Raw genomic sequence first — 27192 nt, forward strand, 5'->3', positions numbered from 1 at the left:
CAATCTGTTCAAATGACAAGGCTCTTACTGCTGAACTGACTCACTTACGCCACACCTTCTTGGCCAACGGCTACAATCCACAAAAAATAAACAAAATACTAAACACTCCTAAGAAACCCCTCCCACCATCCACCACAGAGAACTACAACAAAACAGTCACCATCCCTTACATTAAAGGCACATCCGAAAAGATCTCAAGAATTCTCATTAAACATAAACTACGCACTACATTCAGACCATGTAGCAAATTAGCCACCCTCATCCGCTCACCCAAGGACAGCATTCCTCCTTTATCACATCCAGGAGTCTACCAAGTACCCTGCTCATGCAATCAAGCCTACTACGGTCAAACAGGAAGAACTGTGAATATCCGCATCAGCGAACATAAACGATACGTCCGGAAATATCATTATGGGAAGTCGGGCCTAGCAGACCATGCTCTGGATACCCCTGCACACAGGATCAACTGGAAAAACACAAAAGTACTACACAGAAACCCATATAAATCAGAGAGATTGTTCTTAGAGGCGACAGAAGCCCTAAAACACACCCCAAATCTCAACAAATATGGCTGTATTAACTTGCCGAAGATCTGGGAGACAGTCATATTAAGGAAAAACTAGCACTTTTCTAGGACTCTAGCAATATATGATAGCGTTTTTTTTTTTTTTTTTTTTTTTTTTTTTTTTTTTTTTTTTTTTTTTCAGATAGAGGGCGCCAAAATCAGGACTCTAGTCTTTGTGTTGCTGCTACAATTTTGTTAATGTACACCATGTTGTTTTAGTCTCGCGTATTGTGACAAACAGTGTTTTTGTGCTCTGATGATGCTGGTTATAATACCAGCGAAATATCAGCATCAAGTTAATAAATCAATTATTTACTTAGTTTCTGTGTTCTATTATACCGTTAAAATAATAAACAACATGTTCGACGAACACATAAGTCTGTCCACACGTTTAACTGGAGTACTATTATAGATGGAAATTAAAAGCAAATCGTGTTTAAAAAAGTGAACAGTTGGAACAATCGGTTTGCTTTTAAATAACTAAATACACCAAACAATAAAGAAAGATAGCAACCACAAACATTATCAGGAACATCATACCTGTGATGGTAAATCATGCACAGCTAGGCAGCTTTAAATATTTGTAATTCAGTTATGAGGTACTCAGTATTTGGATAACACACGTATCACTGTATTACATTAAAGTGGGAGCTTGAAGCAGAAATCAGCAAAAATCTTGTGTTATTCAAAATTGTGAAGTCCAAAAGTGGAGCTTTTGGACTTCACAACTTTGTTGAGGATTTCTGATGGAAGTTCTTAATATCTTATTCAGGACTTCCATCAGGTTCCAACATGTAAACTATGCTGAAATATCTTGTTAATCTTTATGATAGAAACTGAATGATAACTACAAGTGGAGTTTACTATGTGGTTGTGTGATAATCAAGTCACAAAATTTAAAAGATGATTGCTGATGCAGTAAGTAAATATTCTTGAGAATATTTGCTTCCCCTTGTCTAACTTCACCAGTTAGACAAGGGGAATGGATCCTCCATGATACTTTTAGACTTCGTTAAGGCTTTCGACAGGATACAGTCAAAAGGAACATTGTTATGTAAGTTGGAAGATATAGGATTGAATTATAATCTGTTACCTTAGATAAGAGGATGGCTGATTAACAAATATTAAATAAAAAAAGGTATATAGGGCGAGGAATGTGATGTAATATACCCCAGCTTATCAGTCCTTGGTTCACTGTTATTCAGTCTTTCCATTATGACATTGGGAAGTATTTGACAGGAGACATACATCTGTTTACTGATAATGCAGAGATATGAAGGGTAATCAGGAATGTGACTGATGTGCAGTACTGATAAGCTGGAATTGTGGGTGTATGAAAATGGTTTTCAGTTCACTGTTAGTAGATGTAAAGTAATGCAGTGAATGCACTTCATTATTAGAAATCCAGTGGCATATTTGGCAGGATTATGCTAGAAGAAATTGATCAGGCTATGGATCTTGAAGTTTTAGTAGAAGTTGAAGTTTATGAGCTGTATAGCAAAGATTGCAAATACTCAGAGATAAATGATATGCAAGGCTAAGGAAGTAATTTTACCTCTTTACAAAGGCCTCGGTACAACCTCACCTGGACTATTGTGTACTGATCTGGTCTCCGGGTTTTCGGAGTGATGCATTGAAGAGCTGTGAAACAGAGAATGGCAAAAATGATGTTAGGACTATACAACGTAGATTTTATGGAAATAGATTGAGAATTTGTTGACCACAAACATTAGCAAACAGGAGAAAGATGGGTGATATCATAGATCACCCACGAATTTCAGAAAGGATAAATGGAAATTTTCATTTTATGTGGAATAAAATAGGACAAGAGAGTATCCATTGAAGTTGAGAACGAATGCAGTTAAAAAAGGCATGAGGTCTAGATTTTTCTCTCGTGGAGTGGTGCATGATTAGAATGGTTTGCCTTTTGGTGGTGAGCTGCAGGTAGTGTGAATGAATTCATGAAACTATGGCAGCTGATGTTAGTGATATGTGGCCTCTCTTGATGAGCCTCTGATTTCCTGAAGATCTTTGGTAATAATAATATTGTACTTTAGGAGATTGAAATATAATTAGCTTAAGTGTTCTTCTTCAACCTTTTGGTTCTGTCCACTGCTGGACGAAGGTCTCCCCCATGGTTTTCAAGATCACTCGGTTTTCTGCCTCTCCCATCCATATCACTCCTGCAGTTTTTTCCAGTTCTTCCTTCCACCTTCTTCTCGGTCTTCCTCTTTGTCTTGCTCCATCCATTGGTCTCCACTCTGTTGTTTTTTTAGTCCATCTCCCGTCACTGCATCTGGCAATATGGCCAGCCCATCTCCACTTATCCTGTTTAATGTATTTTACAATATCCATGACACCTGTTTGAGATCTTATCCAGGTATTTGTCTTCCTATCTCTTAATGTTATTTTTAGCATACTTCTTTCCATGCGATGTTGTGTTGTTCTCAGCTTTTTGTTTAGGGCTTCTGTTAAAGTCCATGTTTCTCCTCCATATGTTAGGACAGGAAGTATGCACTGGTCGAAAGCATTCCTTTTTAGACTCATAGGGGATATCACTTCTGAATATATCTCTCATTTTTCCATAAGCCATCCATCCAAGGTGAATTCTTCGTTCAATCTCTTTTCTTTGGCACTCCTCAAAGGATGACAATTGGCCCAAATATACATATGAAGTACTTGTTCTATTTCATGGTTTTCAACTTTGACAGTTTTATGGTTAATATATATATTTTTAATAATTTTGTTTTTTCTCTTAAGTGTACTTTCAGATAATTTTGAAATCTCAATTAAAAAAAATAATTACTTCACATTTAGTACATTTTGCAATTGCACTGCTATTTTTTTATGGAATTCATTTAGATTTTTCATGTGCAGTATAACTTCATATATTAGAATCCTTCAAAATACTTTCTCATTAATTGCATTTTGTTTGTTATATAGCTTCAGAAGAATACCCTTTTAACTCTTTGTAGTGATAGGATTTTACAGGATGTGGTGAGTATGCTATTTTTTATATAAAGCGGCTTATGTGTGTATTACACATATAAGATGTTTTATATTTATTTATTTTCGATTTATTTATTTTTTATCACGAATTCATAATCCTTAGCACATATCCGTTTTGCAGCCTGCATGCTTAATATTGTGGGTTATGACCATTATACACTAGTCAGAATAGCATCAGTTCTTCCATGGACTGATGATAGTTGTATTCAAATATCATAATTGCATATTAGGAGTAAACAAAATTATTTGTACAGATGTACAAATCATTTGAATGATGTTTACTAATGTAAATGAAACAATATTAACATTAATTTAGTGGGTGGATAGCACTGATAAACAGGCATAATCATAATGAAAGAAGTTCTTTATTCCTGGGAGGTTAATTTTATTATGCAACATATGGCTGCCACTTGGCTATATACAAGAGTGATCTGAAAAGTTCGTGGCCTAACAATGAAAAAACGAATTTGTAATTTCAAAATTATTTTTATTTTTCAACATAATTTATTCCAGTGATGCTCCAGCACCATTATCCCATCCCTGTAATGGTTTTCAGTAAGATCTGCAAAATACCCCTCTACTACTTCAATCACCTCTTGATTTGAATAAAAACGCTGACCAGTTAGGAAGAGTTTTAGTTTTGGGAAGAGATGGAAGCCAAATCTGGAGAATATGATGGATGTTCCAACAATTCATAGTGCAGATCCCTTAATTTTCCCATTGCCAAAACACCTTTGTGGGCAGGTGCACTGTCCCGATGAAAAATAATTTTTTTCTTCTACAAACCGGGTCTTTTCTCACAAACTTTTTCATCTAGTCTGGTTAAAAGATCGGAATAATATTCCCCGGTTATTGTTTTACCCTTTTCAAGATAGTAAACAAAATTATAAACAAAATGCCTTTAGCATTCCAAAACACTGATGCCATGACCTTTCCTGCTGATGGAACAGACTTTGTCTTCTTGGCACTGAACAACTGACTTCTGTCCACTGTTTTGAATGCTATTTGGATTCTGGTGTGTAATGATGCATAAAATCAGTTTTATTCTTGTTCAAACACTCCAAGCACTGTTCAGAGATTTTCATGCAACTGCATTTTTAAACTGCTGTGAGCAAGCTCGCCACCCATTCCGCAAAGCTTTTTCACATGCAATTCACGTTCTTTTGAAATGCTTATAGTCTCGGCAGTATTATGCACTTTGACTCTTTCCGGTCATCCAATACGATATTGTGTTGCTTGATCAGTGATTTCTGGTGTTGTTACACTTTTTTGGACATCCTTCAAGTGGATCATCTTCAAGGCTGGTATGGTCATGCTTAAATTTGGCAGCCCATTTCTTACTTGTCAAAAACGAAGGAGAAGAGTGCCCATAAACTTTTAAGAACTTCAAGTGAATTTCTTTTGGTGTTAAACTTTCTTTTACAAAGAATTTTATTACTGCACGATACTCGGTTTTATCCATTTCAAGGGATACTGACAACACGTTTGTTTCAGACAGCTGTATAAAACAAACTAGTTGATAGAATGACTTGCAATTTCACATAGATGCTTATGACATGTACCAACTTAAAAATAAAAATCTTACCGATAGTGTTGCCATCTATGGTCGAGGCCGAGAACTTTTCTGATGACTATTGTTTCCATATCTTTATTTTAACAATCTGTTAAATTTGAGCATAGCTTACTTTTTAAACCATGGCACTTAATTGAATATTTAAGATATATATTTCATTCCACTATTCATCCCACTTTCAACTTTTACTTGTACCAGCACTTTTTGAGTAATGTTTCTCTTTTAGTTACTTGTTGACTTGACCTGTCAAACATTTTTTGTTTATCGCTTAGTTTACCTCTTTTTGCAAGAGGAAGTACATGTACATGTTTCAATGTCAGAGTAGACTGCTATTTCAGTCTAATGTTGTTATTTTGATTATATTGATTTGCAACAACAAGATTTTTTTTTTTTTCTTTTCTACCCTATATTGAGTGTAATTCATGTTTTTTGTTAAATTGAATATAATGGCCAAAACCCTTAATACACAAACTGCAGTCTGACACATGGGGGATAAATCTGTTATTACAGCTTAATGGTTGAAAATAGGGAAAAAGAAAATCTTTTTGACCACAAACAAGGAATATAAGATTTTCAACTCCAGCATATCTTCTTATCTAAACCAGTTTCACTATCATATTTAATTGATAAGCTGTTAACTGCTGCTTCCAGTGATGGTTTTTGAAATTGTGAAGTTATTTGTAATAATAATGAATACATTTATTCATTATTAATAATTCATTATTATTATTTTCCTACTTTGTTTTCCCAACAAAGTAGGGAAAACGTTTTTCATATGGGCATGAACAGTGTGAATAAAAATTAAATAAAAGTAGCATCACATTATATGTTGTGAAAAAGAGAATTTTAAACATCAAGGATTTGTGTGTGGAGGGACAGTATTGAAAACCTAAATTATAATTGACAAGAAATTATTCAGTCTATTCTCACTGTTCAAACTCATTGGAACATATAAATAGTATATAACAAATGAACATGATGGTTAAATAGTATATAACAAATGAACACAGGAAAAAGAATGAATACTAAATTGAATAGTCAAATATTTCGACTCGAAAATTGTAAATCATCAGGTTCATAATCCTAGCACATATTCATCATGGCATAAGGAAGGTAATAACAAAGTAGAAAGCCAAACAATGGATTACTTAAAATAGTAAGAGGTGTGTGCTGCTATACATAGAACAATGCAAATGAGTAACAGAGGAAACATATCATTTAAAAAAAAAAATGTTTGATTGAATAAGACTTTTCCATATCTTCGATAGCTTAGAGACATTCATTCAGATTCAGATGGTGGAGCAAGACTTTGGTGCTTTCTTTAAATAAATGCTCATCCTTATGGTGGCAACAGTGGAGTGTATTTCAGACCATAAGATATTGTGGTCGGTATCAATTCCATGTTGGGCATAGACCAGTTGTGCCAAAAGGCCGTGGGTTCGCATCCTGCTGTGGGCATGGATGTTTGTGATTGTCTGTGAAAATACTAGTGATGGTAGTCTGCGGTAGATGGCATTGGTATAGATGATGAAGGTAGTTGCGGTTGGTGGAGATGTAAACTTGTAGAGTAGATGCTCTCCTTCGATGAGTCTTTGGACTCCCTGGAGGTGTTACATAATAATAATAATATTTCTTGGTTGCTCACCATTATGTCTTCTCTCATTATATTCCCTACACTTGATCTTCTGATTTCACACTGAGAATGAAACACCCTGATGAACTGCTCACTGAATACCTCGCCTATGTCCTCTGCAGTAGTTACTAATATAATACTTTTCATCCATTAACATCATCTTACCATAATCATTCCTTCTATTTGCCACATATCCGAAACATTCTTGAGGGCTGACCTTGACTTGACTTGCTAATTTCTGCTCATACTGCACTTTTGCTGTCCTTACTGAGTCACTCTCCTTCCCTACTCTTTATAGTGTTCGTGTAACTGATTACTGATTATTACCGTTATTCATCTTGTGCTGCTTCCAGAGTGCCTTCTTCCAGATTTCATGCTTAATTCCCTCATTCACCATTTTGCACCTATCTTATTCAGGCTTTTGACAAGCAAAATTTATTTCCTTATTGCTCAACTCCTCATTCCATAGTTTAGCTCCAAGCTCTCTTAAGCTTGCCATAATCACCAGCCTTGTACTTCCACATATATCCTTTCTTCACATGGCTAGCCACAACAAAGGTGATCATTCACCCAGTGGACAGAAGTCATAAACCCCACTCACAATTACATCTTCTGATGAAATGATCAGATACAAAATTCTTGATCCTTGTTTTCCCTCCTTTACATGCTGCCTAAGATAGTTGTCTTTCAAGAACTTGAGAAATTCATTTTTCTTATTCCCAAAGGATTTTTCTTCATTTCAATCTATACTAGCATAATTAAAATCACCCATAATAATCATCCTTCCCTTGTTCGCTAATCCAAATTGCTTATACATTTCTTCATCACCTCCCTCAGCATTCTCTGGCCTATATCAACATCCAACTAAATATCTCTTCCTACTAACCTCCACCTTACACCACACTGCTTCAAAACCATTACCACTATTTCCCTCTTTCATGTCTACCTTATGTGGACATAATTCCCATGCTATCATCACCAGCACTCCTTCCCCTTCTTGTCCTTTCTCTCCTCACAAAAAATACTGTATTTTTCCATTTCTGTTCTCATCAAAATATCATCTTCATTCAACCACGTTTCACTTATTCCAACAATTTTAGGCGAATAAACTCAGTCAGTGAAACAATTTCATCTCCCTTATTTCTGATACTCCTGACATTTGTAAATAAACACAGCAATTCATTTTTAGATCTTTAACCAGTCCTACTCAAGTCACTTGTTGGCTGTGATTTCCCTACCATGCCTGCCCTTGCCTGATCACTTTTATCACTGCTTACCCCATATATTCCCTCAGTCTCAACTCTCCCACTCGCATCCTGATCCTTTCCATTCCTTTGCTTATCATTCTCATGCACACATTCACTACTACTTCCAACATCCCCTCTCCCCGTTTCCCTGTTCCTCTTGCATTCCCTTTCTCTCTTCATCTCTCGCACTACTATTTTCATTGCCAAGCACTTCCGTCTCTTCTGTTCCAATTTCCTGATCTTTCACTTCACCTTTATTAATCTCTTGCTAGCATCACACTGCACTTCCTTCTAGTAAGAGCTTCTCCAGTTCACTCACTCCAAACCATTCAAATGCAATCTGTATATATCATTTCTATATGATTTCATTCTTCCCTCAAATTTATTTCACACATCCACAAATTGCATTCTCCTCTCCTCTCCTCTCTTCACACAGCTCTGCCAGTATACCATTCATGTTTCTTGCTCTGTCTCAACTTATTATTGTCATACTTTGACAACACACTGACAACCTTTCCCACTATACTGTTGTCTTTTACTCTCCTCAGTAACCTCCTAATATCAGCTCTTACATTCTCCTTATTTCCAACTAAATCATTTGCTTCCACAACCACCACTAACTCTTGCATGTTTCCTCCTCTTTATATTAAAAGCATGAGTTATCTTGCTCATGTTACAGGCTTAATTGGAGTAAAACAGCACTGAGAAAGGATAAAAAAATATTTAATTCTTTCCAAGATTTCATCTCAGTCACAGACATTATCAGGGAGTACTATATCAGACTTGTAACACACAAAGGCAACACAAAACTAAGTGAAAAATGTGAACAAAAGGCTGGAGTCCTAACTAGTTGGGGTGTCCACTGTTGACAACTGGCATTCAATCTCACCAAAAGCTTGCTACCCTTATACATTTTACTGATTTTACATTTAACCGATTTTACTAAAAATCAGCCCCCCCCCCCCCGTCCTCTCTCTCTCTCTCTGTGTGCGTGCATGTCTGGAGTATATAAAATGCAAGTTGGCCTACTATGGACAGACAGGAAGATCAGCCAACATCTGCATGGAAGAGTACAAAAATTACATCTGTGGTAATGATTTTGATCAGTTGGACCTCACAGACCATACTTTAGATATGGCTCATAGAATCAAATCAGAAAAAGACCACCATGCCCCATTGCAGTAAATTTAGATAAGAAAGACTGTTTTTGCAATCTGCAACTGCTCTCAGAAATCAGTCTAATTTGAATAAATATGGTTGCATTACTTTTCCCAAATATGGGAAGTGCTAATACTTCGGGATCCCAATTTACATCCTAGGCTGCCAACAGATGCCCACCCCACCTGGTTAGGTCTCTAGTCTTTTGTATGTGTTTCACTTAGTTTTGTGTTGCCTTTGTGTGTATGTTAACAAGTTTTATATTTTACTCCCTGACAATTCTCAGTGACTGAGACAAAATATTGGAAGAATCAAATAATATTTTTAATCCTTTCTCAGTGCTGTATCATTCCATTATGCCTCTGACATGAGTTTCTTGCAGCACTTATGACTTAACACACGAATTAACTTTCTCATCCTCCTTGGGTAGTAGACCTTATGGACTCTTTCATTAACCAATCCTCTAACACTGGAATCTTCATACACTGATGTTGTTTAGTCATTCATCAAATGTTTTTTCTTTCATTCTATTCTTTTGCACTCTTTCATTTGTTTCCACTAAACAGTTAATATCAGTCCACATATTCCTCATTTCATTTTCTATTTTGAACAGTTCTTTCTTCAAAACTTGCATTCTGTCAGTTTGATTCTCTATTGCTCCCATAGTCTCACTTGCTCTCATCTGCTGCTTTTCTTCCATTTCCTCATTTCTACTTCCTTTCACTTTCATATCACTTACTCTCATTTCTTCATTCTTGCATTCTTTCACTTGCTCAGTCTCACTAGCTTTCATTCCATTTACATTTATTTCTTTTGTTTATGCTAACTTTCATTACTTCAGTCTACTTAGCATTCGCTGATAACTCGTAGTCTAACAAAATATCACACTTTTTATAAATCCATACATTCTCATATGCAGTATTCAAAATAAGAAAAGAGGACTGCTGTGTACTTTTGTGGAGCTCATTACCAACAAAAGTGCACAGCAGTCCTCTTTTCTTATTTTGAAATAGAAACAAAATTATATGAAAAACTGTTATAATGTCACATGTTTAAGTACAGTTATTTTTAAGTACTATATAAATGATTAAAATTTTTAAATCGAAAAGGTTGTATGTTTTTACAGACTTATTACAATCAAATGCTACTTTGATATATAAAAAAAAAAAGAAACAATGAATTTTTAAATTAGTCATAATTTTTACTGATTTGTAATCCACGTTCTAGGTGACTTTGTTTTGAAGTCCATGAGAAGGTGTTTTATTTTCCTATTTACAGTGAAACCTGTTCCTGGTCTTTCTTTTGACTGCTATGAAAAATAGTGTGGTTCTTCTCTTGAATTCCATCCCCCGTCCATCTCATTTCATCTATAGCAGTTATATGTAATTTGTATCTATCAAACTTGTCTAGCAATATTCTTAAGGCTCTAGATTGGAAGAAAGAAAGAATATTTCATGATATAATTCTTAGCCCCTTCAAAAACATTTTCCATTTCATAGTCTGGTTGGCTATTATTTTCTCAGTTTTTGTGACAAATTTTTGGGTGGGATCATCATCTTCATGCTTGATTCCAGAAATCTTGGAATGGTTTCTCTAAGTTTCCTCCCTTAGCTGACCCAATTTGAAAATGTCATGGACTCGATTATTTTACCCTTGCATGATTTAGTGATAGAAATGTTACTCAGGAACCATTACAACAGCATGCATCCATCAGAGGACTTGGTGGGAATAAGTAGTATTATCCTAGTTTTGATAATACACATCTGTCAGCAAGAAATGTATCCTCAACACTGCATTATCCTTTGGCTACCAATCTAAGCCTTTATTCATGTATATTTGTTGAATAATAAAATTACACACGTTCATTACTTACGAGAGTGGTCTGAAAAGTTCTTGGCCTCTACCATAGATGGCAACATTATTGGCAAAATTTTTTTCTTCTAAGTTGGTACATGTGTCGTAAGCATTCATGTGAAATTGCAAGTCATTCAATCAAGTAGTTTTTTTATACAGCTGTCTGAAGCAAAAGTGTTGTCTGTATCCCTTAAAATGGATAAAATTGAGTATCATGCGGTTATAAAATTCTTTGTAAAAGAAGGTTTAATGCCAAAAGAAATTCATTCAAAGTTCATAAAAGTTTATGGTCACTCTTCTCCTTCATTTTTGACAATTAAGAAATGGACTGCCGAGTTTAAACATGCCCGTACCAGCCTTGAAGATGATCCATGTGAAGGACGTTCAAAGAGTAATAATACCAGAAAACATTGATCAAGTGCATGATGTGGTATTGGATGACTGGCGAGTCAAAATGCATGAAATTGCTGAGACTATAGGCATTTCAAAAGAATGTGTAGGATATATTTTGCTTGAAGAATTGCAAATGAAAAAGCTTTGAAAACTTGCATGAAAATCTCTGAATAGTGCTTGGAGCATTTTAACAAGAATAAAATTGATTTTGGGTGTGAATTTATTATTATGGATGAGACTTGGATTCACTATTACACACCAGAATCCAAACAGCAATCAAAACAGTGGACAGAAGCTGGCTGTTCAGCGCCAAAGAAGATAACGTCTGTTCCATCAGCAGGAAAGGTCATGGCATTAGTGTTTTGGGATGCTAAAGGCATTTTGTTTATTAATTATCTTGAAAAGGGTAAAACAATAACCAGGAAATATTATTTCTTTAAACCAGGTCAGACGAAAAAATTCGTGAGAAAATACCTGGTTTGCAGAAGAAAAAAAAATCATCTTTCATCAGGACAATGCACCTGCCCCCAAATGTGTTTTGGTAAGGGAAAAATTAAGGGATCTGCGGCTCTGCACTATGAATTGTTGGAACATCCACCATATTCCCCAGATTTGGCTCCCTCTGACTTCTATCTCTTCCCAAAACTAAACCTCTTCCTCGCTGGTCAGCGTTTTTCTTTGAATGAAGAGGTGATTGAAGCTATAGAGGGTTATTTTGCAGATCTCACTGAGAACCTTTACAAGGATGGGATAATGGTGCTGCTTCAAAATCCTACAATTACATAGGGTAAATAAAACATTATCCAGATCAATACATGGTCTACAGGTAAGTTGTAAGTCATTAGTTAATATTAAAGGAAATACAGGAAGACAGTTTGATGTAATATCAGGAGTAAGACAAGAATGCACATTATCTCCACTCTTATTCATCATCTATATGGAATAACATCTGGTATTAGAATTGAAGATGCAAACATAGCTCTTTGCTTTATGCAGATGATGTTGTACCCCTAAACACAATAGTGCAAGTCTCCATGATTGTCTAACTAAATTGAATAACAGTTCATAAAAATTTGGCATGAAAATTAGCAATAAAAACACCAAAAGTATGAAAATAGGCAGAAACGTTGAACAAATCAACTGCATTCTGAATGAAGAGCCCTATAAAACAAGCAAAATATTTCAGGTATTTAGGTACAGTTGTTAGTGAAGATGGCAATTTAAATCTAGAAATACTCAACAGAATTAGCAAAGCTGGTATGGTAGGTAGCCACTTGAATAAATTTATATGGAAAAAAGAGAAATTAGCCAAAACATTAAACTAGCAGTATACAAAATTAGGGGAGTGAACAGATGGCATCAATTGCAGAATCATATTAAAAATGAAGATATTGGAAAGGAACTTGACATTGTTAGCATTCAAGAATGTGTAAGCAAAACTAATCTAATGTAGGATGGCCACTGAAATATGACTGGTGAGGAAAGGTTAGCGAAATAGATGTTTGATGGCAGGAAAGAGACCTAGAGGTAGACCAAGGTCTAGGTGGATTGATTCAGACAGAAGTGCTTAGAAACACGAAATGTTAGAGATAACAAGATAGGAGTGGTAACAAGTAATACACTGATTTGAAGAAAATTGTAGATACGAGGTTAATAATAATGTAAACTTAATTATGTGGGGTGCTTAAGGGTCAAAGCTGTATAACTGAGAGGAAACCTCCACATAGCCTTTAAAGGAATGCGGAGAACTGACCAAGGGTTCTGACCTAATGTCCAATCCTCACCTTCTCGTGGTGCACCCTGTTACGTATCTACCTGGATACTGAACGAACGAGGATGGGCTGGCAATTAGGGATTTAGCCGACCAAATTGTATTCTTATTGGCTTAAACCAATATACAAAATGATGGTACAACATGACGAAATTTCATGCCAGCTGCGACGTCGCCCGGTGAATCAAGGCCCCCGTTGTTTTCGCCAGGGAACCAGGACGAACAGCGGAAAGTCAGCTACTGGAACAAATCTGAAAGCACACCCAACTCAACATCACCAGAGTTAAAGATCGGTACTATTAACATAAGAAGCCTGAATGGCAAAGAAATGGAGCTAGCTGAGGAATTACATAAGTACCAGATCGACATAGTAGGGGTGACTGAAACAAAACAGACAAAAATTGGTGAGATCTTTCTGGGCAATAAATACAAAATGTTATATTCAGGCAATGACAACCAAGGAAAAGAAGGAGTAGCCATTGTATTCAACACTAAATATGAGGCCAGTTTTCTTGAATGGCAGGCAGTCTCAAGTAGAGTGATGTGGGCAAATATCAGAATACAGAACTGGACAATGAAACTTATTTGTGCCTATGATCCCACAGAAGGTTCTACTAAGGGAGAAGTGGAGGAATTTTTTCAGGCTTTAGAGAAAGCAACTGACAACAATGAAAAAGGAAAAGTTGGTCCTTGTTGGGGATCTAAATAGCAGAGTAGGAAATGATTGTGAGCCATACAAAAATATTTTGGCAAAATTTGGAGAAAAGAGCAAAGCTAATAATAATGGCAAATACCTGTTGGGTTTCTGCTCAGGACAAGGACTGGTTATTACTAACACCTTGTTCCAACATAAAAATGTGCACAAATTCACATGGAGAGAAGAGGCCAGGAATAAGAAAAGTTTCATTGACTATGTTATTGTTGATAGTGATGTTGTCTCCCTGGTGCAGGACACCAGAGTGTACAGAGGATTTGAAATTGGAAGTGATCACTATTTAGTTTCGAGCAGGATAAAATTGAATTTCATATTGAAAAGAATAACATGTAAGAAAGTTTTAAAGTGAATAAAAGTTGAGCAGCTCTCAGATGTGAACTGATGACTAAAATACACAAAGATTATTGAAGAAAAAATGAAAGAGTTTGAGAACAGGAACCAAACCTTGGACATTCAGTGGCAAGTCTTGAAGAAAACCCTGATTGATTCAGCCAGAGAGGCATGTGGTGAGGTAGTCTGCAAGGATGGAAAAATCAGAACTCCATAGTGGACACAGGAAGTTAAAGAGGCAGTGAAGGAAAAGAAGAAAGCACATAAAAAGTTCCTGGCAAATAAGTCAGCTTTTGCTCTTAGAGAATACAGAGACAAATGTAAGAAAGTGAAACACTGTGTAAAACTAGGTAAACAAAAGTTATAGGAGGACTTTGGCAAGAACATTGAAAATAAATATCAAGAGGGTGGTAAGATATTCTGGAGGTTGTTGAAGAAGCTTAGAAATGGAGGAAAGAGTGCTGTAAAAGGAGTTAGAGATGATAAAGGTGACATGAAAATGGGAGAAAAAGATATCCTTGAAGTATGGAGTAATTACTTCGATAAATTGCTAAATGAAACAAGCAGTGATAGCACAGTGGTAAAAAAACACTCAACAGGCATACAGTCAGGAATTCATATCCATAGGTGAAGTAGAAAAAGCCATCCAAGGCTTGAAATGTGGAAAGGCAGCAGGAGTAGATGATATTCGACCAGAAATGCTGAATATGGTGGTATAAAAGTCTTACAGTGGCTGCACTGCATAGTTCAGAAAGCCTGGACAGAGGGACGAATTTCTGATGATTGGAGTAGAGCTCAATTTCCTGGCAAGATCTATGCACGTATACTTGAGAAATGGTTCAGAAGAATTGTGGAAGAAAAGCTTGGTGAAGAACAAGCTGGATTCAGTCCAAATAGAGGCTGTCAGGATCAGATCTTCACTTTACGACAAATAGATGAGAAATCATGGGAATATAACAAAGATCTGTATTTAAGTTTTGTCGATCTGGAAAAGGCATATGACAAGGTTCCAAGAGAGAAGCTATTCAATACACTACAGTTATATGGTGTCAATGGGGCATTATATCAAGCAACACTTAGTATTTATTTGAGTTGTAAGTCAGCAGTTAGAATTGAAGGAAGTACAGGAAGTTTGTTTAATGTTAAATCTGGTGTGAGATAAGGATGTACATTATCCCCTCTGTTATTCATTATCTATGTGGATCACATTATGAAGGAAAAGATGTATTAAACATGATATCATAATTGGAGATGTTACTGTCAGCTCTTTGCTTTATGCGGATGATGTTATACTTCTAAATAAATCAGCTAAAAGTTTGCAAGATTCCATGACTAAATTGAATAACTGTTGTAATAGATATGGTATGAAGGTCAGCATTAAAAAGACAATGAAAATAGGTAGAATTGTTGAAAATGTCAACTGTGTGTGAACAGGGAACCTGTGGAACAAGTAAAACATTTCAGCTACTTAGGCACGATTTTTAGTGAAGATTGTAATTTAAATATGGAAATAGACAACAGAATCAACAAAGCTGGTATGGTAGGAAGTCAATTGAATAAATTCATGTGGAATAAGAAAGAAATTAGTCAGAACACTAAATTAGCTGTATACAAGACAGTGTTGAAACCAGTTTTAATTTATGGATCTGAGAGCTGGTTCAGAAGTAAAACACTTGACCAAAGACTAGAAACCGCAAATATGAGAGTCCTGAGAAAGATTATAGGCGTGAACAGATTGCATCAATGGCAATATCATATTAAAAACGAGGATATTAGGGTAGAACTTGACATTGTCAGCCTCCAGGAATGCGTTAGCAGAGCTAATCTTAGGTGGTATGGTCACTTGAACAGAATGGGCGAGGAAAGATTAGCAAAACAAGTGTTCTCTGCCAGGTTGTCAGGAAAACGACCAAGAGGAAGACCAAGATATAGGTGGATTGATATGGTACAAAGTGCCTTAGACAATAGAAATATAAGATCTGATAATGTTGGAGTCTTGACAAGTAACAGACTGATTTGCAGGAAAATTGTGGATAGGAAGTTAGTAATGATGTAAATTTTTCATGTAGTACTATCATATCCTATACACCCCTTGAGGGTACATGTCAGGAATTTGATGATGATGACTTAATTATGCAGTGCTATCATAGTAGCCTGGACACCCCTTGAGGGATACATCAGGAAATTGATGATGATAAAATTACGCATTACAGATAAATAGCAAACTACTGCTCATGAAAACTAATATAGTGAACTATTTATGCTTCTTAAGTTTTGTATGCTATCGGTTACTTTTCTGAACTTCATTTGAAATTCTGTGACATTTTCTCTTATAACATCAGTGCTTTTGGTTTTACCTTTTAATGTTTATTTTATTCATGAGATATTTTCATTCTTTTGTTTATCTAAATATTTTGTTTTTATGATTTTTATTCACGAAAAGTTGTAAGCCTATAGTACATAGCACTGTGGGCGAGCTAAGGATTTTTTTCTATTTTTTATTTTATAATTTTTTTTTACATTGCCCAGAGACTGAACATGGGACTTTTTCATTCCTCCAGTAAACAAGGTGGCTGTCTTACATAGGGCAGTGAAATTCATCTCCCATGTAAAAACAGTCCTGTTTATCCATGTCCATGATGGGATTCAGACCTGCAACCTATTGGTTGGAGAGTGGATATGCTACCCCTCTTTCAACCAGGCTGGCGATGTGTGATTATTATCACACAAAAACTCAGAATTGAGTTATTTTATTGTACCTCCATGATGCAGTGGTGCTACAGCATCTGGTTGTTAGGTCTTAGTGAAACTGTGTACTTTAATGAAAATTAGCAGAAGGCAAATACAACAATCAATTAACTAATAACAACAAGTGTTGCACACTAGATTATTATTACACGAGATCAAGCTTTTGATGTTTAAGGTATTAAATGCAGTATCGACGTTTGCTTTTTTCTTTTTTTTTTTTTTTCAAACAAAATGCCTGTCCATTTATAGCATATCGGATTACATTTATGAAGAATCTGGTAAAGACTAGCTAGGGAAAGAGCAAAGTTCATCTTTTATTTATTTTTTATTCTACATGAAAGGCAGAAAAGCCTATAGCAAACAGATGCTGTATGAGGATGGGGTCAAAAATACAGTAAGCTGTGATATTGTTCTTGAATCGTTGAAGATTGTAGTCCTTTAGAAATGCTTCATGGGAGAGACTGATCCACAGAATTGAGGTGGAAGGAATATAAAATGACTGGGAGTAGCAGGTTCGTGCAGTTTGACTGTAAAAGGATGCTGAGCAGCAGTAGTATGAATTCCTGTAGATCTGGTAGAAATATGAGACATAATGAACAATGGTCATGAAAATATCTGTAGAATAGACGAAGAAATTGATCTTCTATGGGTTATTAGCTGGAGAGAGCCTGTAAGAGAAATGTCATTTATCAACTGGACTTTGAGAGGTCTTAGAAGCACTACTCCATAAATGAGAGCAGTATTTCAGTGTTGGTCACATTTGGTTTGTAGAAAGTAACTGTTTGGCAGAGAAGTATTGTCTTGATTGGAAATGGATGTCAAATTTTTTTTGGAGCCTATTGGTGCTATAGAAATGATATGATTGTGCAAGAAGTAATGGTTGGTTTGAGAAGTAAGGAGAGAAGATCTGAGGTCTTTTTTTTTTTTATGGGAAAACAAAACTGCATTTTGGAAATATGTAAGAAATTAAGTTTTGTTGATTGCAAAATATGTGGGTATCAGGTTAAACTTCAATATTTTATGTTCAGGTTTGGAAATGCCAAATTGATTACTTGCTGATTAATCAATGATTTTGAAGTTTCATAAAGATTACAAAAACCTATCCTAGTATGAATATTGCTTCTGATCATAATCTACCGGTGACAGAGTTAAAACTTTGACTGAAAGCTACACTTTAGAAACATCAGCAAAAAAGGTTTGATCTAGGAAAGTTAAAAAACCCAGAGATAAGAAACAAATTGTCAAAATCGGAATCAAGAGATGGAACTTATCAAGAATGATGTCATGAGGATTGATGAATCATGGGGCAAATTAAAATCTGTCTTCATAGAGAAATGTACCAATTCTCTCATGGATCAACACAGATCGTATAAAAATCATAGTCCATCAAAATATAAAGAGGTTCAGAAAATTATTAAAAGCAGGATCAAAGAAGCAAAAGAATTCTGGAGGAATGAAAAATGTAAAGAAATAGAAATTCTACAAGAAAAGTATGACAGTTTTAATCTAGATAAAAAGCTGAAAGAGACCTCAGGTATATTTAAGAAAAAAAACTACGTATCCTTCGAAACAAAAAGGGAGAAATAATATTCGAAAAGGATGATAAAATACAAGAATGGGTGAAATATGTAGAACTCTATTGATAACAGATAGAACCCAGAAAATACTTGTGAACAGATGGAAGGTCCATGCATTTTAAGATCACAGGTAGAATGTGCACTGAACTCAGCTAAAAATGGTAAAGCCTTAGGCCCTGATAGAATACCAGCAGAAATCATAGTTATTAGAAGGTGACAACATTACTATATTAGTAAAGCTATTTAATAAGATCTACGATACAGACACAGCCAGTCTTGAGGGATTTGTCTGTACTTCGTTATCATAGTCAATCTTCATTATGCTACCTAAAAAAAACAAATGCGAAAACTTGTAATGACTATAGAATGATCAGCCTAACGAGTCGTGTTCTCAAAATGTTTCTGAAAATAATTCAAAAAAAGAATATACAGAAAATGTGAAGACCATCAGTGATACACAATTCAGCTTTAGAAATGGTTTGGGAGCAATCTCAAATCTTATTCCAAAAATGTAGTGACCAAAACAAGTAAGTATTCATTTGCTTCATCGATTTTGAGAAAGCATTTGACAAAGTCCAACATACTAAAATCTTTCTTTTAAGGTTAAATGGTGATCAGCATTCATATTTACGAATTTAGGGACACAAAACACGCTTGTTGAAATGATTATTTTACTTATTATTAATAAAATAACACTCGATGTTTTGACCCCTGTATTGAGGTCATCATCAGAAAGATACATGTGTATAGGAAACCAAGCCACATGCTCTTGCACTCTATATAGGTAAATTAAATATATGCTGTTAATTAATCTTTTTCTTAGCCTGACCTCTAGTGCTAAAAAAAAGTTAAATAAATATAATAATTAAAAAAAAAAGAAAGAATTAATAAATAAAATAAATAAAAAACTACAATGAACTCTGCTGAAGTCCTCCTGTACTAAGATTCTTCTGGATTTGTACAGTTCAGATTGTTATATTAAGATTTTCTTTGGGACTTGTATAGTTCAAGTTGCTATCGAATGTTAACCCTTTCTGACCTGAATTTTTTTTTTTCCAAGTGAAAAAAAATTTTTCTTTCTATTTATTTTGTCTTTAGGTCTAAAAAAGCAAGAGTATCAAGTATTTTTCTGAAAAATACATTTCAGGATAGGAATTCTGAAATGATTCCAATTGGCATCATTAGGACATTGTGATGCGTATGTGGAATGCAATGTAAAAAGTCTTTGTCTTTCTTATAAATTCCTTTTTATTGTTCCTGTGTACATCTAAATGAATTTATTTTGAATATAATGATATCTAAATAAGGAAGTTTCCACTTAAAATGTATACAAAATTACTAATGAAATAAATATAAACATAACATAACATAGTATGACATAAAAAAGTAGAGATATTCAATTCAATAATAAAGTCGTAACCTATAAACGTTTGCTATATTGGTGTTGTGACTTTCAAGTCATTTTACGTGGAATTCCTTGAAACAGTTTTCACTCTTTGTTCAGGCAGAGTGAAACAATACATTTCCCACGCTTCATTCTGCTGTAACTCTTGATACACAGTTTGCATCCTGACTTGTCTGGGATGTACTCTGGCCAGTGACCCACACCATCATAGCGTACATCAGCAACAGGATGCAGTGCTTTCTCTACCCTCTTCTTCTTCTTCAATGGTCCTGGCTTTGACGAGTCAGATGGGCACTCTCCCTCTCTTGGTTCATTCATTCCCTTTTTATTAGGCCAGCAGCAATATCACATTCAAAATCAAGCAGTGGTTGGTGTTTTTCATTCTGCTGATCACAGTGTCTTCTATACAAGAGCCATGCATTGACACATGACATGTTGATCAAATGAAATACGATCCTCAAGTAGAAGCGACGACCCTTGATGTTGTGCGATATAGCTGAACAAGCATGTCATGCAGATCAACACCTCCCATAAAAGTGTTGTATTCTTTGACTATTGATGGACAAGGGACATTCACATGTTGTTTAGCAGCAACAGACCATCATCTGACATTTTCAATGGGCTCTTGACTTTTATAAGTGGAGATAAGGTGAACTGCCTTATTGTCGAGCCATTTCAGTAGCATGATATTTTCATTGGTCTCTTCTCTATAATCATATGAGCCTCGACCACTCTTCTTCAAAGAAGCATCTGTCTGCAAAGAGCAGCCTGCCAATCTGTTTTTCCTGACAGTTCCCACCATATATATCCTATGCCCAACTTTTTCAGTTCTACAGCCAGGTTAAATGAAGTGAACCAGTCATCAACAAATAACTTATGGTTCCTATGTGTAGGCAAATCCTCAACTAGCCTCATGATCACATTGCCACTCATACCTAAGGGACCATCTTTCACTTTTGTCCCCTTGCCCACATAAATTTCAAAATCATACACTATCCCACTTACTCCAGCCTATGCAAATACTTTTATCCCCCAGCAGTATGGCTTGCTCTTTACATACTGTAGCATAGATGTATGAGATTTGAGTGGTATCATCATTTCGTCAGCTGAGTTGTATTCCTCTGGCTCGATTTTCAGAAAATATTTTCTCAGAGATTTCACTAATGGCCTAATTTTGAAGAGTTTGTCATAGTCCTTATGCTCTCTTGGAACCATGTTATCATTATTATTTATATGCAAATAGTTTCTCAGTTTGCAAAATCGATCACGTGTCATACTTCCTGCAATAGGCTCATAACGTGTAGAATCAGCCCAGTACATTCTGTATTTTGGTATCTGAACAACTCCTGCCAAAATATGTATACCAATAAATTTGCACATTTCAATCACAGATGTGTTGATAGATTTTCCTGTTTTTTGCGTAGAATACAAATTTGCTTGGTCAGCTAAATTTTCTATGATACTGTTATCGATAAATTTTTCAAAGTAATTCAGTGGGCTTAAGTCATCATTTGGAGGATCAGAAAATGTGAAATTATAGGTCACATCTATTGCTTCCATGTTTTTGTGTCACCAGCATCGATTTCTTATGTCATGTATAAGTGGCTGACCTTGATTTTGTGTTTCAAGTCGCACATTGAGCGGTGTGTCATCTTCATCACCATTCCTCCTATGAATTTCCACAGGCACACTGTAGCTGTCTTCATTGAAAGTTTCACCTGCAGCAGTTCCTTCATCTGAAGCTCTGCCTCGAACGGCTGCTCTCAGTGTTTCCTCATCCACATCATCTTGCAACTCGGCATCCTCCACATCCGATATATCCCCTTCCAAGAGAAATACAATTTCTTCAGATGATAATGGCCACGACATATTCTAAAAGAAAAAGATATCAAACTTATAATTATATTGTGACACACTACAAATGCCTAACTTTATATCAAGAATTTCTATTCTTCACTGATTACACTCAGTAGTCTCCCAAATTTGGGGCAGTTTCATGCACCCAAATTTGTTGAGGTTAGGAACGTTTTTTAGAGCTGCTGAAGATTCTTTGAATAATCTTTCGTATTTAAACTTGCTGCGATGGATTATTTTTGTTTTCTTCCAACGAATTTTATGGTGGGTATCTAAGGCATGGTCTGCCAACCCAGAGCGGCTGTACTGGTGAAACCGGATGTAGTCTTGGTGTTCTGAAATCCTGATATTTATTGTTCTGCCTGTTTGGCCAAAGTAGGACAATTTGCAGCTGCAAGGGACCTGTTATACACCAGGTAGGTCTAGGGGAAGTGGTTGGTCTTTGGTAGAGCGGATAAGGGATGCCAACTTTTTATATGGTCTGTAACAGGAAGTAAGGTCATATTTTTTGAGGATATTAGTTATTTTTTCAGAGGTGCCCTGGATGTAGGGGATAGTGATAGACTTGGTGTAGTCTTTATTGTGGAGGGGGGTTTGTGGTTTACTGGTTTTAGTATTTTTTGGATTTTTTTGGGGTTATAGCCATTGGCTAAGAAAGTGTTGAGGATGTGGTTTAGTTCCATAGTCAGGGCCTTGTCATCTGAGCAGATTAATTTTGCCCTGTTATATAGTGTTTTTATCACCCCATATTGTTGTGAGGGGGGGGGGGGGGATTGCTGGTGAATGTATCTGCCAGTGTGGGTGGGTTTTCTGTAAACAGAGAAAACCAAAGATCCATCAAGCTGGCGGGTGATTAAAGTGTCTAGGAAGGGGAGGGTGTTGTTTTCCTCTTTTTCTAAGGTGAACTGGATTCTGGGATGTTGGTTGTTTAAGTGTGTTAGGAAGGAGTGGAGTGTGTCTGAGCCATGTGGCCAAATAGCAAACACATCATCCACATAACGAAGCCAAATAGTGGGTTTTTGTGGGGCGGAGTTTAAGGCTTTCTCTTCAAATGTCTCCATAAAGAAATTGGCCAAGGGTGGGGAAAGTGGTGAACCCATGGCTGTCCCCTCTATCTGTTTGTAGAACTTTCCTTGCCAAACGAAATAGCCTGAGTTCATTGTGAACTGAAATAGGGCTGAGATATCGGGAGGAAACTTGGCTTGGATGAGTTCGAGGGTGTCTTTGAGTGGGACATTAGTGAATAGGGAGGAGACATCAAAACTGACCATTATGTTAGTGTGTTGGAGTGTGAGGTTTTCTATACTGGCTTTAAAGTGGGCTGAGTTTTTTATGTGTGATGGTGTGTTGCCAGTGTAGTGTGTGAGCGTTTTGGCTAAATGTTTGGCTAATTTATATGTGGGGGAATGAATGCCATCCACTATGGGACGCAATGGCACATTTTGTTTATGTATTTTTGGGAGTCCATATAATTGGGGGGGTCTAGAGTTATAAGGTTTAAGTTTGTTGGTGACTTCCACAGGCCAAGAAGTGACCTTCTTAAGGAGTCTGTGGATAGTTCTAATCTGAGAGTTGGTCGGATTATATTCAATGGGGAGGTAAGTAGTACGGTCTCGTATTAAAGAATTTAGCTTACCTTTGTAGTCTTTTTGATTGAGTACCACAGTGGCACTTCCCTTATCAGCTTTGGTGATTACTATTTTTTTGTTGTTTTTTAATTCTTGTAGGGCTGTATATTCGTTTTTGGATAAGTTGGATTTCGGAGGTTTGGCTTTAGTGAGAACACCGACTACATCCAGTCTCACGTTGTTGGTGATATGGTTAGGCAGGTTGCGAATTCCACGCTCTATTTGGATCATGATTTCTTCAGCAGGTATCCTTTTTGGAGCTAGGGCGAAATTGTGACCACGTGAAAGTGCGGTGAGTGCTTCAGGCTTTAAAACTGCCGACGAGAGGTTGACTACTGTGTTAAGTGGTGGCTGGGGTACAGAAGTAGAAGTCTTTGTCAGGTTTTCGTATTTTTTCACGTGCCGACTACGTATTTTTTCGAATTCCTTTCTTGCCGATGTGCATGAGATGTCATGAAGTATAGACCATAGATCAAGGCCGAGTGTGTTAGAAAGCTCTTCCTCTAGCGCCCGTAAGGTTTTGTTTTCGTCGGCAAGGAGAACGCGCGTCGCAGTAATTTGTTCTCTTAACAGGGCAAAGCTAGTGCGGTTATAAATGTGTAGAGCTTTCTCGGAAGTGAAACGGTGCTTCAATTTGACACAGTTGGGGATCACTTTGTTATCCCGGCAGCGTTTTAGGAACGTCAGACGATTTATTTGCCTCGATATCTTCAACCTCAATTTGCCGTATTGACGGGCCTTTCGTGCGATTGCATCTCCGTGGATGATCATGATTCTAGTAGTAAGACTTATACGTTGGTTAGACATAACTGGTAATTAATTTACGGAATTAACAACGCATATGAAGTATTTAATTAAAGATAACTTTAATGAATCACTTCTATATTTCGGCAATGTCACATTGCCATCTTCAGGAACATAAAGATATGGTATGTGCACTAAGGAAATAACAAAGCAAATGAGGAAGAAAGTAAGAAACTAATTTTGTTCCTAAAGTCCTAATGGTGCCCTCTTGCGGGCTAATTTGGTAGTCTTGGCAGTTGGGCTGAAGTTCTCATAATGAAAGTCTCCCAAATTTGGGGCAGTTTCATGCACCCAAATTTGTTGAGGTTAGGAACGTTTTTTAGAGCTGCTGAAGATTCTTTGAATAATCTTTCGTTGGAAGAAAACAAAAATAATCCATCGCAGCAAGTTTAAATACGAAAGATTATTCAAAGAATCTTCAGCAGCTCTAAAAAACGTTCCTAACCTCAACAAATTTGGGTGCATGAAACTGCCCCAAATTTGGGAGACTTTCATTATGAGAACTTCAGCCCAACTGCCAAGACTACCAAATTAGCCCGCAAGAGGGCACCATTAGGACTTTAGGAACAAAATAAGTTTCTTACTTTCTTCCTCATTTGCTTTGTTAGTTCCTTAGTGCACATACCATATCTTTATGTTCCCGAAGATGGCAATGTGACATTGCCGAAATATAGAAGTGATTCATTAAAGTTATCTTTAATTAAATACTTCATATGCGTTGTTAATTCCGTAAATTAATTACCAGTTATGTCTAACCAACGTATAAGTCTTACTACTAGACTCAGTAGTGTGCCAGTAATGTCTGGTGCCTGTGTGAAACTTTTGTTGGCGCCCCTATACCCCCCCCCCCCCAATAAAAAATCACTTTATAAAAACGTATCAATGAGCAAAAAAACAAAATGCAAAATATATTCTTTGGCACCTGTGTGCGATGCACACGTTGCACACTGTGCCGGCGCACCTCTGATAACACTTCAAGAGTGATAAATGTCTGCAGAAGAAGCTAATTTTTAAATTATTGTCTTGTACTTCACCATTTACAAATAATTTACAATTTTTAGAGAAAAAAATTGCAAATTAAAGAAACAAATAGCCTTCACTATTTGCATTTGCACAAATAGCCACGTTATCGTGAATAAATAAGAAGGTCGTATCTAACATGTTATTATATACACGTGACCGACTGATTCCAAATGGAATCGTTATATTCTGATAGCAAATATTCAACTTCCAAGCTTATACTCTATAATCCAATATATGCATATTATTCTACAGTTATCTAAGTCATAAAAACCGATATTGGTATGATTTATACGCATAGTACATACCTGTTATTATTTTCGAGAGTTTCAAGAGCACCAGGATGTAAACACACAAAAGGAAAATGCGTGCAAACAACCGATCATGAAGAAACAGCAGACAGCTGCAATCTGGTGGCAAAGAATGGAACTACGACATACGATACCAATCGGAATCATTCGCCATGTAATATGGGCTATGAAAGCCAAGAGAGTTAGTGATTCCAATTGGAATCACTAGGTCAGAAAAAAAAAAAAAAAAAAAAAAAAAAACACTTCACCAAGTCTTCCTATATTGAGATTTTTCTTTGGCTTGTTCTGGTTGCTATAAAGGTTGCAAATGGGTTCTCCACATTCTTGGAATGGTTAGGCCATCATTTTTGTTCAGCTTTGGATTATGTTTGAGCATTTCACATGCTTCTTTAAATTTCCTCTCGAACCAGGATTTGGTGCAGTGTAGGGACTTGGTACCTTTCCAATCAATTCTGTGGTACCTTCCAACCAATCAAGTTTGTAGTGTGTGGTCAGAAAGGCCGGTTTTTTCAAAATGGAGGTATTTAATGTGTTGTTTGTGTTCTTCCTTCCTAATTGGGATGGGTCACCCTGTTTCTCATATGTATGGTAGGTTACATGTGCATTGTATTTTGTAAACCCCCTAGGTGGGTTAGGTGTGGAAGAGGATCTTTGGAAGAACTGAGTAGGTGTCTTAATTTTGTTGGGGGGTTTAAAGGTGGTTTTGATGTTGTATTTGTGTAGTGTTCTGTCTGTTTTTTTTTTTTTTTTTCAGAAATGCCTCTAACATGAGGTATGGCACGTCAAGTGTTATTTTATTAATAATAAGTAAAATAATCATTTCAACACGTGTGTTTTGTGTCCCTAAATTCGTAAATTAGTGAGGCTGTCACCTATTCTTTTTAACATATACTCAGAAGCCATATTTCAAAAAATCTTAAAAAGGAAGAGAGCAAGGGATTAATGTAAACAGTGAAATCATCAGTAACTTAGCTTAATTAGTGATAGCCTTGGGCCATCTATCTCTGATTGGTACCAGTGGAGATTGAACTGCCCACTCAGTCTCCAAAAGTTAGATAAGGCTAAATGGCCTCGCCTACTCCCGTATACGGGAATAAAAAGGTGTTAACTGATTTTTTTTTTTTTTTTTTTTTTTTAAATTCGTAAATATGAACATACTAAAATGATTGCGCTATTAAAAAGAATTAGATTAGGTGGTAAAAACATCAGGATAATTGAAAACTTATATTGGAACCAAAAGGTATCTGTTCAAGTTGATGACCTTATTACAGACTCCATTAACATCAAACGATGAATAAGGCAAGGATATGTGCTGTCACCTCTTCTTTTTAACATATACTCAGAAGCCATATTTCAAAAACTCTTAAAAGGAAGAGAGCAAGGGATTAATGTAAACGGTGAAATCATCAGTAACATCTGATTTGCTGATGACAGAGTTCCTGGGTGACAATATTCAGGATCTTCAAAATCTTCTGGAACTAGTGAACAAAGAGACTGAAAAAAATGAGATTGAAAATAAATATCATCAAAACTAAATTCATGGTCATAAGCAGGAAATCAATTCTTAATTCAGCACTTTCTTTAAATGGGAAACAAA

The 27192-nt window shown here is 36.1% G+C and overlaps 1 protein-coding gene across 1 annotated transcript in view; it reads left to right on the top strand.

Moving 5' to 3' along the window:
- LOC150101152 (protein zyg-11 homolog B-like) overlaps nt 1–27192 on the top strand; it is a 287455-nt gene that overhangs the window by 122241 nt on the left and 138022 nt on the right. The window contains exon 6 of the mRNA XM_090401483.1: nt 3509–3562. Within this exon, the coding sequence (XP_090257609.1) occupies nt 3509–3562 (54 nt within the window). The remainder of the gene's footprint in view (nt 1–3508; nt 3563–27192) is intronic.

Source organism: Typopeltis vanoorti, chromosome 12, assembly GCF_054136105.1.
Source record: "Typopeltis vanoorti isolate ZY-2024b chromosome 12, IOZ_Tvanoo_1.0, whole genome shotgun sequence".
Lineage (NCBI taxonomy): Eukaryota > Metazoa > Arthropoda > Arachnida > Uropygi > Thelyphonidae > Typopeltis > Typopeltis vanoorti.